Genomic DNA, 14,007 nt, shown 5'->3' on the forward strand with positions numbered 1-14,007 from the left:
ACGTTCTAGTCCTTACACAGTTACCTGTGGTCCCTGTGCATCCCCTCGAACTAAACCAACAAGCTGGAGATTGTCCTGATTAGGGCATTAGAATAGTGAGGGAGTGTCAAGACCATGCCATGTCAGGATCCTTTGAAGAAAGCAGGCTCTTTTAACTAGATGAGAAAGGATTTTTAATGAGACATGATGGATGTTTTCAGTTATTTGAAGATCTGCTAGATTAATATTCCTATAGCACAGGTACATCATTCCTTCACTCCAGTTGCTTCAGTGACTTCCTTCCCTGTTGGGCTCCTGCTTGCCTTTCCCAGCTGATGACATAATGACTCCCTTTCTCTCTCTTTCTCTGTTTGCTACTTTCCCTCTCCTGCCTCCACACCTCTGCACAGTCTGTCTGGTCGCCTCTCCCTCTGAACCCTGGCTACCCAACTCTTCTCCAGGGCTCTCCCTTCTTGGTTGTCTGGTTGTTAGTTTGCCTCCGCACCTCTCCTGTTGTTGACTCTGTCGACTCTTGTTTTTTATGCAGTCATTTCATCATGTCTGACTCTATAAGACCCCTTTTGGGGTTTTCTTGGTAAAAATACGAGGAAGGTTTCCCATTTTCTCTTCCAGATCATTTTATAGATAAGGAAACTGAGGCAAACAGGGTTAAGTGACTTGCCCATGGTCACACAGCTAGTAAGTGTCTGAGGCTAGACTTGAACTCATGATGATGAGTCTTTTTGACTCTAAGCCCAGTGTTCTATCCCCTGCCACCTAGCTTCCTCCATTTGTTTTGTTTTGTATTTACTTATCTGTTTACATACTGTATCCCTTCTGCCCATTCAAATATCTTCTCCTTGAGGACGGGAACTTTCTCATTTTTGCCTATTTATCTCCAAACACCTAGTACAATGCCTGGCTCATAAGTCAGTACTTAATAATTGCTTGTTGAATCAAAAAGGAATTAGAACTGTTCTTGTTATTTCCAGAAAGCTGTCATGACAAGGAAGGGTGGTTAGAAGGGGCAGAGATGTAGATTTAAGTTGATTGTAAAGAAAATATACTAAAAGTTGAAAACTGTCTAAAAGTGGATTGAGTTGCATATTCCCACTTGATAGAGGTCATCTGCAGAGGACTAGATTGCCACTTCTTGGGGACATGGTGGAAAGGATTCTTGTAGAAATAAAGGCTGGAGTCAGTGGCTGTCAGGAACTTAGGTACAAGGAATGTTATCAAGACTACTAATTGGTAAACCGAGTCCTAGAACAATAGTCCTATGGCTAAAGTCTAGACAAAGGCTAAAGTTACATCTTAGTACACCTTGGGGATTGAATTACCAGTCCTTTTGTTATTTTTTCTGAATATTGGGATAATTACTCAAGAATAATTTGTGGTGGCTACTATTTAATGTTGATACTGATGTGATTTACCAAATAATTACGATATAGTTCACTGAGAATCTCTTACCTCTCAACTTACCTTATGTACTAAAGACTAAAAACACTTCAAGATAAACACATTTATTAATCATTTTCAGATTTTGTTTTCATAAATAAGTTGGCATGATATTGAAGAAATCACACCAGACTGGGAGTCTCAAGATAGGGGTTTTAGTCCCAGCTGTATCTTTAAGTCACTGGGGCAAAGCACTGAACTTCTATTGGTTTTTCATCTATAAAATTAGAAGGGTTTTGATCTAAGAGTCCTTCTTGGGACTTGGGATTTGTATAGTGTAAAAATATCACAAGGCAACTCAGCCTATCAATTACATGCTTTTGAAAATGGTGGTAAATAATGAGTTTATCCAATTTATAGATGACAGATCTGGGAGAGATAGCTAATAATACATTGGTCAACAGAGGACATACAAAGATTTTGACAGGTTAGAACTAGAATTTATCTAAGATGAAATGTAATGGACGTCAATGTGAAGTCCTACACTTGGATTAAAGAAAAATCAACTTTTTAAGTACATGAGGAAGCATAACAAGACAATTCTAGCGGAAAAAGTTCATCCCAGTTACACAGGTTGACAATATTTAGGTTGATTGTGAGAAAAATATTCTACAAATTGAGACCTATCTGAAGTGCATTGAGGTCCCTCCATAGAGATCTTGCGGTGATCTTAGTTTGCACTAATTGCACACATGGAAGCATGGCAGAATAGAGAACTGGCCTCAAATTCAGGAAGACCTGGGTTTGAGATTCAGTTCTGACACATACAAGTTATATGACCATGAGCAAATTACTTAACCTATCGGTGCCCCAAATAATTCTTTACACATTTCAAAATAATTGCAGATTCTTGTTGGTAGTTCTGCAATCTATGAACCGATTGAAGTTACTAATGAAGAACTTCCCACAATTGATGAAATCTCACGTCTAGTCATAGACAAAAAGTTAAGATTGAGAGTCTCGAATTACAGAGAGCATTTTGTGGCATACCTCTGCTTTGGTTAGATCATATCTAGCACACTGTATGTTTAATCACGAGTGTCATATTATAGAAAGAATATTAATAAGCTCGAGGAAGACTGGTGAGAGAAGAGAAGATGAGAGGGAGTAGTCTCGTTATCTTTAATTATTTGAAGACTATCAATTTCCAGATTCAGTTCACATTATGCAAATAGGGTGTGCTGGGGTGTTGGTGGTGGTTGGAGAACAAGGTGAATAGGTTGTAGTCAGTAAGAAATAAATCTCTTCTTATTGCACCATAGCTGATTGTGCCATTTGGAACTGGAGCAAAATTCCGTTTTTTTCCATTTCCAGTTTTAGGCTACACAATTTTATCAGGTACCATACCCTAAGTTCTGATGCTCTCAGCTAGTTGCTTGTATTACATATGGAAATCAACTCTATTACATACTACAAAGTATGCAGATTCAAAAGATTGCTTTGTTGAATACTTACTGTATATTGCAGCTAACAAGCAGTGTTAATAATGCTTTGCTTTCCCCTCAGTAGCAGAAAAGACAGAACTAAATTGTTGAGATGTTCAGTCTGAAACAGCATTTAATTATATCCTTCAGCTTTTATAAATGTGCATTACAGCTAATTCTGACTTAATGGAAAATGAGATGGCAAACCTGTCAGAGTTTATAAGCCACCTTTCAGGGATTCCTAATGAGTTGTGTGGACTTTCTGTTAATTCTCCAATGTTTCATTCACTAGTGACCATAGTGACAGTAGACGATAGTAAAAATGGAGATACTTTTCCACATCCAAGGTCATGGAACTCCTGAAATCTGTCTGTGGACCCTTGGGGTCCAGGGACCGTAGGCTAAGAATTTTTGCTTTAGGAGTATATTCTTTAGTATTGACTTCTTATTAATAGATTTAATTCATGAAGGAAGCCCAATAAACAAATGCTTATGTGTTATGGGGACCATCATGTTGTTTCAGTAGCGAAGTGATTTGATGTTAAACAATTCACAGGTGTCTAAAAAAGTAAACCTTTAAAAGGGTAAGGTTTTGATTTTTTTGTGTGTGTGACGTATTGATGAAGTCAATGAGAACATTTAGCACTGAATAATTAAATGCTAAAATTTGGAATTAATGTTAAGAAAGTGACTAAAATTCCCTTTGACCAAGAAGAGATCTTGCTATTAGGCATATACCCCAAGGAGGTCAGTGATGAAAAGAGGAGTCCTAGATCCTTTTGTAAAAGCAAGGAACTGGAGAAGAAGTAGATGCCCCTCAGTTTGGGAAGAGCTCAAAAATTGTGTTGTGTGCCTGTAAGGAATGGTACTGCACCATAAGAAAAGATGAATGTAATGAAGACTGAGAAGCACAGTATGCATATGAACTGATACAAAATTAAGTAAGCAGTCAGTCCGTGAGCATGTAAGTGCGTACTATTTGCCCAGTTCTGTGCTAAGCACTAGGGATTCAAAAAGAGGCAAAAGACTGGCCCTGCCCTCAAGCATTCACAATGTACATAATAACTACAGTAAAGTACAGTTAGGAAAAAAAAAACAAGGGATAAAATAGTCAAGGCTGAGGTGCTACACAGTTATACTGAGCTCATCCTAACGAAGAAGTACAAGAATTCACTTCTTTCCCTTCTTCGTAGAGGTGGGGAAGTATGGGTTTGAAATGCTGTAATCTTGACTGAGGTGTAGGTTAGTTTTGCTGAAGTGGTTTTTTTCCTCATCTTTTTAAAAATTCTTTGTTATAAGGCATAGTTCTCTGGGAAAGGATGAGAGTGATGTATTGGTAAATGAAGGTAATATAAAAAAAGTTATGAAAAAGAAAAATAACTACTAAAGGTGCATAAAATAGATAACTCCTGAGAGAGCACTATAGATGTTTTCCTAAACATATATTGCTTTTGTTGTAGGGTTTCATTCCATATGTGTTTGTTTAGTTCTCTTTGCTATGGAAATGTCAGTGATCATAAGCATAATTTCCTACTTGCTGCACATCGGCCCCAGACGCTGCTCCTCCTAGACCATAAGAATCCCCTCTGGATCTCCTCTACTCAGGGGCAGAAGTGAATGTCTTCTGCCCAAGGGCCAAATGTTAATCTATGACATGGCTAGTCTGATCACTTAAAAAACTTTTTTTTTAAACTGTGAATTCTGTCTCCAGCCAAACTATTATTGGTTCTTTTGTCTAGTTATATTCTACCCAGCATATGACTGCAATTAATCCGTTAGGCAAATGACTACATATTTTTAATAGAATCAGTAGCCTTCCTAAATTTGGAAACCTCTTGAATGTGTCATCTTTAGATGGGAAGCACCTCTAAAACAGGGGCTGACTAACAGATTCTGCTCCCCTTCCTGTACCTCCAGTGACCTTGGACAATTTACTCCTTTCTCTGGTCTTCCATTCCCTCATCCATTAAATTAAGAAGTTTTTCTAAATGTTCCTTTGGGTCCTTTCCAGCTCTAATGTTTTATACATATCTTCTATAAATGAAGGTTATCTGCGTTCCTTTTCTAATGTCCTCTATTGCTGTGGGCAAAAGATGAAATGACTGTGGAAAACAACATTTTGATCATCTGAGCATGTTAATTTATTAAGCAATGCATGGCAATTGCCCAACAAATCAGGACCAAACCTCTGGAATACAGGGAGAGACAGACATTTTTGTATGTTAAAAATAATTAATGAAATAAGACCAGTTCATCAAAAGGAAACAGGAGAACATTAGGTAATCTGATTTCTAATTGGATGGAGGATTAGGGATTTTCCAAGTTGGGAGGGGGGGTAGTGAACAGGTTCAATTCCCTGAATTCAGAAAAAGAGATGTCCCACTTCCCAGGTATGTGTAAACCATCGAAGGAACATGGAAACAATAACTGAGTGATTGGTAGGTGGCTGGTTTTCAGAAAAGATATGTGGATTGCTTGAGATGTACAGTTGTGAGAAAACTCCTTGCTTCAGTCTTTGCATCTGACCTTCTAGTTAGTAACCTAGAATAACCCAGGTCCTTGGTTAAACAGGGAGAGGTGGTCCAGTTTCCCAGCCACTTAGTGCTAGTTTCAAACAATGTAATAAGATTTTCTTCCAATTCCCACAATTGAAATAAAGTTTTCTCACAAGACAGAAATTGAACTAGACCCATAATTGAATAGAAACTCAGCTAGCTCCAGAATTGAGTCACAAGGCAAGATGGAGTTCATGTGGCTCACTTGATTCCCACAGTCAACACTTGCTGTCCTAATCCCCTCAATTCCCTTTCTGTTGAGAACAGAGGAAAGTTACCATGATAGAACTATGTTTTCACATTCCAAATGTGATGGGGTCCTTAATTATCTACTGCTTTATTTGTGAAAATTACTACTCTTGCTCTACTCTTGTTAATGTAAGAAGAAATTGCTAGTGCCATGGATAAAGAGTCCATTGTTTTTATTATCAGTAGTACTCAGATCCACACTCAAAGAAACAGAAAGAGGTTTAAATGTAGATCAGACTCTCACGAGCATGGACAGGTAGCAAAGATACAAGAAATTTTGCTGTAGTTGACAGCAAAAGCTGAAGTAGGAGTTTTAATCTAGCAAATTTTCATTCTGATAACCCACTAATCAGTTAATAATGCTAGTCTCTGTGATTCATTCAGCATGGAATAATTAAATAGGCTTTACTATGATCAGGTTGTTCACGCTGTCTTTGTAATCCTCCTTCTATTTTATTTTTCCCAGTTTGGATTTGGGAGGTCATTTTGGGTGCTGGCATTTGCCCTTCTACTGCAGGATCACCTGAGCAGAATTTTTAGTAGTTTCCATACTTATGACAAGCTGCACAGTAACCAAACCTTTGACTTGTTTGGGGGTTGGGAGGAATGTGTGAGGAATTCGGTAGAGACTGAAAGGCTGTGCAGAGCCTCTGAAGGCAACAAGTCAACATTATGTTCCACCAGTTTCATTTTTCACAATGTGACCTGGCTTTCTGAATTCTGCAATCACAAACCGGGAGGTACATTCACACCCACCTCTGTGAGTGCTGGAATCTGTAGTGCTCTGATTGTCTTGTAATTATTTCTGTTTACTTAAAGGGGATTATAAAATCTTGTTCCTTTGAATATCGTAAAGATCATAATAGATATGCATCATCTGAAAAAATTTACATACAGTCTGGCAGTAGGCGGAGAGAGAGACCAAATGGAGCCTGAGGGTTTGTTACAGAGCTATATTTTTAGGATGCTAGGAATTCTGAATTTAACAAGTATACCTGATGCTTAAGAGATGGGAAAACATGAGGTCATTTTATCAATGTATTTACAGAAGGAGATGATTGAATTAAAATGAAAGCCCCAATTTCCAAAGGAGATAAGAGGCATCTACTTAATGTTCTATGGTTTTATAATTGATAATTCATTTTTGGAATAATAGAAGAATAAAAGTACATCATATTTTAATAGTAGATTGTTTCTTCACGAATGATTTATGTAATCCAAATTTTTTGTTACTTGATTAATCTTTACAATTTTAGTATAAAAATTTGAGAAAATTCTCTTAAGATATATGTTTAAAAAGCTATTTTAAGGTAGGGGAGTTATTTTAGCCCTATTTAAATTATAAATGTATCTTTTTGTGCTCTTAAGCAGTGTTTATTCCCATTAATTTCAAGTGTTGAAATTTTATCTTGATTTTGAAATGCCATAAATCCTCTATTATAAAAATGACTGCTGTGAATCTGCTGAGGGCTGGGACAAAATGGTTGCTGTTTTACTTTTTTTTGTGAGAGAGAAGGTAGGAAGAGATTATTGCTTAACTGTAATGGAAAGATTCCTAATCTTAGAGCAGAAATCCTTATCTTTGAAGTCTTGCTCCAGTACTTTTTAGTCATGTGACAGACATTGGGCAAGTCACTTAACTATTTTGAGCCAACAATAAAATGGAGAAATTTATATCCAATCAATAAGCAAGCATTTATTCAGCACTTCTGTGCCTTACACTGTGCTAGGCACCTAGGAAGAATGAAACCACTCTTATTCTTGAGAAACTTCCATTCAAACAAGGGATGACAAGTTCATGGGATATGCATAAATTCAAGACAGATCAATATTAAATGATGAGGAAGAATGGACAGTAGCAGTTTGGGGATCAGGATGGGCTTCATGTAGAAAGTGGCATTTGAGCTATCTTGAAGGAAGAGTTTCTGTGAGGTCATTGTGAGGATAGAGGGCATTCCAGACATGGACAGCAGTCAGTGCAGAGGCAGAGTTGGGAGACGAATTGTATTGTGTGAGGAGCAGAGAAAAGCTAGCTTGTCTGGATACTACTATAGCACCAGTGCAATATTCACAGCATCTACGGCGGCCATGAATATCCCAGCGCAGTTCTGAATCACAAAATACAACACTCTCCACATGGAATGCAGAACCAAAACATTTATTCAGAAAACCAAACCCATCGTAATCCATACACAACAATGCAGAGGACAACACCAGCCCCGAGCCTTCCCCTGATAGGCTACCCCAAAACCAGCTCCATTAGATCACAAGCAGGTTCCCTTAAACACAATCACAAACAAGCTCTCTCACTCATGCTAGCCAGCTGCCTGCATCCTTCCTAGCTCTGACTGTACTCTGACCAAATTTCCTCTCATCTCTGCTCTAACTCTGACTCTTCCTGTTCCACCTATTCAGCAGACTCCTCCCACCACAGGCTCCATGCAACCCAGGCCGGTCACATGGGCCTTTTAATGAATGGGAAAAATCTTCCCATTTAAATTACCATTACAACTACCTATCTCTTATGGTTGTAGAGGGACTAAAATAAGTAAATGATGTCTTTGAAAATACCTACAAAGACAGGAGCTAGTAGTGTCTCTGAGATAGTATTCAAACACAAGTCTTCCTGGCTACATGGCCAGCAAACTAAACACCACCTAGATGTGGCAGGGAGATCAGGAAAGGATTTATATGGAAAATGGCATCTGAACAGAGCTTTGAAGGAAAAAAGAGATTCTAAGAGGTAAAATGCAAAAGAGCCATACATGGCAGATGGAGTGTCATATGTAAAGAACAGTGAGGTTAGCTTGGTTGGATTGCAGAGTGGAGGGAGAAGAATAATGTATAATAGGGTGGGTAAAGTAGATTGGATCTAGGGTGCTAAAGAGCTTTAGGAGTCTAAATGGGTGTTGAGAACCAAAAGTTTGAGAACCACTGATCTAGCATAATGCTCTGAATGGACATTTAATAAATGTTTCTTCAGTTGAGTTGAGAATAATGTACAAATAGCCTTTCTATAAATGTGAGCTAATATAATCACACAATTTATATTTTCTTATTAACCTGTTATTGGATGCTATTGAATCTGTTCATTTTAAAGAGTTACTTGAGAATTCAATTATTGATATAAAATATAGAGTTATATTCATTATTGAACCAGGCATATAGTTTTTTTTCTAATAATGTTAACACTAAAAAATTCCCATTCTTTTTTCTTCCTCTGATAGTAGTTTAAATGTATGTATTGAAAATTGGACAGTGAAAAAGTCTTACAAAAGTCTTAAAATATGGTTCCTTCTTTTCCTTTGGCACTAATTTATCAGAAATTACTATATACAGATTTTCCATAGAACTTATATATATGAATATATCTATAACTTTATTCACCTATATATGTTCTATAAAAATCTTTATATTAATGTCTTTTATTAGGTTAAATATATGTTAGGTTATGTCTATATTGAGTTATTTAATAATATGTTATATCTTAGGTTATTTAAGAGCTCCATGTCTTTGATAATTTTCTTCCTAATACCATGCTGACTTTATTTTTATGTAAATATATTTCATAGGAAATAGCTCGTCATCTCCGCCCTGGAACCCTCCGAGCTCTCTTTGGGAAGAACAGAATTCAGAATGCTGTTCATTGTACTGATCTGCCTGAAGATGGTCTTTTAGAGGTAAGATGCACAAGGACCAAAGCCCTCTGTAAATTTTAATCATAGTATTTTTCCTAAGAAAACTTAAAAAAAAATTGGTCTATGAGATTACATGATTGTTTTACAAGTAGAGTGTTGAATCTGTGAAAGACCTTGTTGGTAGAGAGGCCCCATGACATGCTAGGTAGAATGCTCCCTTTGGAATCCAAATGACTTGGGCTCACCTCCTGCCTCTTATACTCTCCATGTGATCATGGCAAAGTCATTTACCATCTTTGAGTCTTACTTTCCTCATCTGTAAAAAATACTGCCTATAGTATCAGTTATTGTTGTTATGAAGATGAAATGAGATGATGTATACTTTTTGCTTTGCAGACTTTGAAACCTTATTTAAAGGTCACATATTGGTTATCAGCCTTATAGGTTCCTAATTAGGTTTAATAGGCATTGTAATAGTCCATGACTTCAAATACTTTGCTGTTAAATGGCATATTTTGGGGCTGTGTAAAGTTATTAAAGACTTAATAAAAATTTAATCAAATAAAGGCTTTTGGTAAGTATTAACTTTCACTCCGAATTGTAATACGTGAAAGCATTTCAAGTTAAGTTAATAAGCAAAGCACTCTAAAGTTCCATCTGGGCAACCATTTGCCAGGATAACCAAAGCTTTTGGTTTAGTTGAACCAGTCCCATTTTCCATGCATGTAAAGAATCATGGAATGGGACCCTGGTGGCCAGGGTTCCATTCAATTTGTTCTGTCAACTGGCTGTATGGCCTAGGGGAAATAATTTTCTTTTCCTGAGCTTGTTTCCTCCTCTGTCAGGTGACTGGGTTGGACTAAATGATAATTAGGACCCTTGGTAGTTCTAAAATCTTATAATTCGTATTCAGTCAAGGTTTACTTTGTAGAAGGCTTCCATCCATCTATAGCCTTGCCTATTCCAGGAAGACAAACATCACTGCCTTTAACTAGTAAGCTGAATAAGGGCATCCAGTTTTTTTTCAAAATTGATTTCTTTTACTATTAAAGACCAGCTTCAAGGAATGGCCTGTCTTAGGATGACTCATATTCATAATAATAATAAAGTAGCTTACATCTGTAGAGTGCTTGTAAGGTCTCTGCTAGGTACTTTACATATGTCATATGGGATCCAAGGATAATAAAAACTTACCAGACCCTAAATACCTATTAGTTTTCTTTGATGGAAGATTTCTGTAAGACCTTTGAGCAACTAAGCTTTAATCTCCTGCACAATCATGAACACTTGATGATCTTTTCTACTATTCTAAGTGACCTTATAAGAGGAATAAAGTGTGTCTTGCATTTAAGAAACCGATAGGTGATAATCTAGGTTTACAAAAAGGGTAAATGAAAGAGCCATTATTCGCTTTCCTGAAGGATACTTTATTTTGTAAAATTATTTGTCAGAAGATTCATTTAAATATTGTTCTTCTAATAAATTTAAAATATGGTGAAATTCATAAAAATGATATAATTTATAGAAATTAACTTTACATATTTTTCATTAATATGAAATCTTTTCATAATATATACTTTTAAAAAGGAATTTTGTGCTTTGTGATTATATTATGAGTCTTCCGAGTACTTAAAGGTAATCTCACTCTAGTGTGTAGTACAAAGGATGCAAAACACATATGCAGTAATTCTGACTATATATTGGTTGTACATTGGTAGTTGAAAATAGTACATATCTTTTAAAGGAGACCAGGGTTTTTGAGTTGGGCTATGTGAACTTGTTTTTTAAAAATATTTTGATAATTATTATAAATACAGTTAGGTTCCTTTGTAATTTTATACATTTGATGCCTTTAAAAACATTACTCTAAGAAAGGGTCCATAGGTTTCACCAGACTACCAAAGGGAGCATGACACAAAGGAAGACAAGAACTTCTGACCTAGACAGAATGAGGAATAAGATAATGTTGGAGACTGGACAGCAAGCTTGGCCTAGAGATATAATGTAGAAAAGTTGAGGGGCTTCAGTTATCCAGACAACTGCTGGAATTCTCTCTCTTTATTCCCGGAAGAGAAGCTAGTTTCTTGATTTGCCTTGATTATTATTTAAATTTCCAAAGGATAGAGGACCACTTAAGGGAATTTCTGTTCTCAATCTGATTGTCACCAATAAGGATGAACTGGTTCCTGGGGAGAATGTCATGGCAAAGTTGGAAACTATTCCAAATTATAAATGGTGATATAGAAGGAAAGGAAATCTAGGAATGAAATAACACGAACCCTAGATTTTCAGGAGGAAAAATTTTGAAATGTTCATTGAGAGGATGAGTAGGATCCTGTGACTTAAAAGTCTGCTGGCTGAGTGGACCCAGGAGACCTGGGGAGTGTCAAGAATAAAATTCTAAAGACCCAGAGAGAAACAACTCCAATAAGGAGGAAGAGGAAAGGCTAAGTAAAGTGATTATTGTGAATACACGGAAAACTCTTCAGCAGACTTAAAAACATATAGAAAATAGAAACAAAGGCAAATTGTAGAGAATCAATACCAAGAAAAAGAAATGCAGAATCAGAATCAACGAGTTCATTTTTTCTTTTCATAGCTCATCATGTTCCTTCCTATCCTTCAGTCCTTTCTCTCATTCTCCTCCTTCCTCAATGAAGTTAGTAATAAAAATAAGCCCTTTTTGTCATCCTTTGCTTTCTTCACTGTGCACATTGTGGTTCTTAGATTATCCTCACAGGACATATCTTGGTATTGATTCTCTATGACTTACCTTTGTTTCTGTTTTCCATATGTCTTTTGAGTTTGCTGGAGAGTTTTCTGTGTATTCACAATAATCATTTTACGTAACCCTTCCTTTTCCTCCTTATTGGAGTTGTTCCTCTCTGAGTCTACTTTTCATGTTCATGAGATATACTGCACTAGAGGAGATGAGGGGGTGCAGTGGATAGACCGCTGGGCCTAGAGTCCAAATTTGGCTCAGATATTTACTATCTGTGTGATCTTGGATGAGTCACTAAACCCCTGTTTGCTTTAGTTTCTTCATCTGAAAAATGGGGATAATAACAGAATCTACTTCACAGGGTTGTTGTGGGGCTTAGATGAAATAATTTTTGTAAAGTGCAATATGAATGTTAATTTTTATTGGGATGATGAAATTAATAGACTTTTAAAAAGATCAAGGGGTTTTAGTGACCTTCTCACTCAGTATGAGTGACCCATGAAGGAGGTATCCATAATGTGCAGGAAGAGAGAAGTTACAGCCCTACTGTTCTTAGCCCTGGCCACACCATTTCTAGAGTAATGTGCTTTGTGTGTTAAATTTTCAGAAGGATGTGGATAAACTCAGGAGCTGTTCATCAGGACAACCAGAGATGTAAAGGTCCTCTGGATTAACCAATACAAACTTGATTGAAGGGGGTGAGGAGGATGTTTAACCTCCAAAAGAGAAGATTTAGGGGTAATGTGATGAATTGTCTTCAGTCATTTAAGCTGTCATACAGAAGAGACAGTAGGTATATTTTACTTATCCCCAGAAGGTCTAATTTGGAGCAATAGTTGGAAGTTGTAAAGGGGCAAATTTAATTTTGATATGAAGGAAAAAATCTCTTAACAGCAAGAACTGCTCAAATGTGAAATGGAGGGCCATGACAGGTAATGGACTTAACACTGTACGTGTTGAGGCAAATTCTGGGTAAACTTTTTTTCAGTTATGTTATTCAGATGATTCTTTTTTTAGATACCTTTTGGCTAGATGTCCTCTGAGGTTCTGTCCAATTCTAAGTTTTTTCGATTCTTTACATTATTTCTAAATAAGTATTAAAGATTGTCATTTAGACTTGGTGGGAAGCCCATATCTTAAGTCTGCTACATAATTACACTTTGAATGGTGTGATATATTCAGACATTTTCTTATAAATGGTCACAGGCCAATAATACCGATATGTAAATTTTAATCATACTCTTGATCATACTGTTTTACATTTTAGAATGATTATTATCCACAAAGGAAAGAACAATTAGCAAATATATCACTATAATTTTTATAACTTTTCCAGGATAATCATTTGTTTAATTAAGTTATCCAACCTCGATTAAATAAAAACATTTACACTATTAGCTAATAGTGTAAAATTTTAAAAAAAATATGAAATATGAAAATAAACTAATTGACTGTTCATTCGATTTTAAAACCCTATTTTTTAACTTTAAAGTTTGCAAAATAATTCAATTTATTAACTTTTATTATATTTTTAATTCAGTATGATCAACTAATTTCATTATTTTTGATTCCTACTTTATTAATTCTTTTTTTTTAATAAAACATGAAAGATTCTTTTAAAAAATTAAAGCAAGAAGCTAGGTTATATATCTTACCTACTTGTTACTAAAGAAAAAAAAATCATTCACTGTTGGCACGATTGTTTGCGATGTCCAGCTAGGGAGGGCCAGTCTTTCTGTTTTCCCTCTAGCAGGAGAGGAAGGAGGGCAGAAAAAAATAGCTCTTGTTCACATTGAAATTCTACATTGGTCTTAAGTTGCTGATCTGTTTTTAAGGTATGAGGAGTACAATGCAGAAGAACAATAAAAACTTATAAGTACATGTTAGCACAGCTGGAAGCATCAGGAGAATATCATTCAGCTACTGGATGGCAGCCGCCCGCAGCTTCAGAATGAGACGTCAGAGGAATCATCTTTGTGAGA

General features: G+C 36.3%; 1 protein-coding gene across 3 annotated transcripts in view; it reads left to right on the forward strand.

The window, feature by feature from the left end:
- The window catches only part of NME7 (NME/NM23 family member 7), a 183,337-nt gene that overhangs the window by 101,096 nt on the left and 68,234 nt on the right, over positions 1–14,007 (forward strand). For all 3 annotated transcript variants that reach the window (XM_072648706.1, XM_072648708.1, XM_072648707.1), the window contains exon 11: positions 9,238–9,345. In XM_072648706.1, coding sequence (XP_072504807.1) covers positions 9,238–9,345 — 108 coding nt within the window. The remainder of the gene's footprint in view (positions 1–9,237; positions 9,346–14,007) is intronic.

This window comes from Notamacropus eugenii, chromosome 2, assembly GCF_028372415.1.
Source record: "Notamacropus eugenii isolate mMacEug1 chromosome 2, mMacEug1.pri_v2, whole genome shotgun sequence".
Lineage (NCBI taxonomy): Eukaryota > Metazoa > Chordata > Mammalia > Diprotodontia > Macropodidae > Notamacropus > Notamacropus eugenii.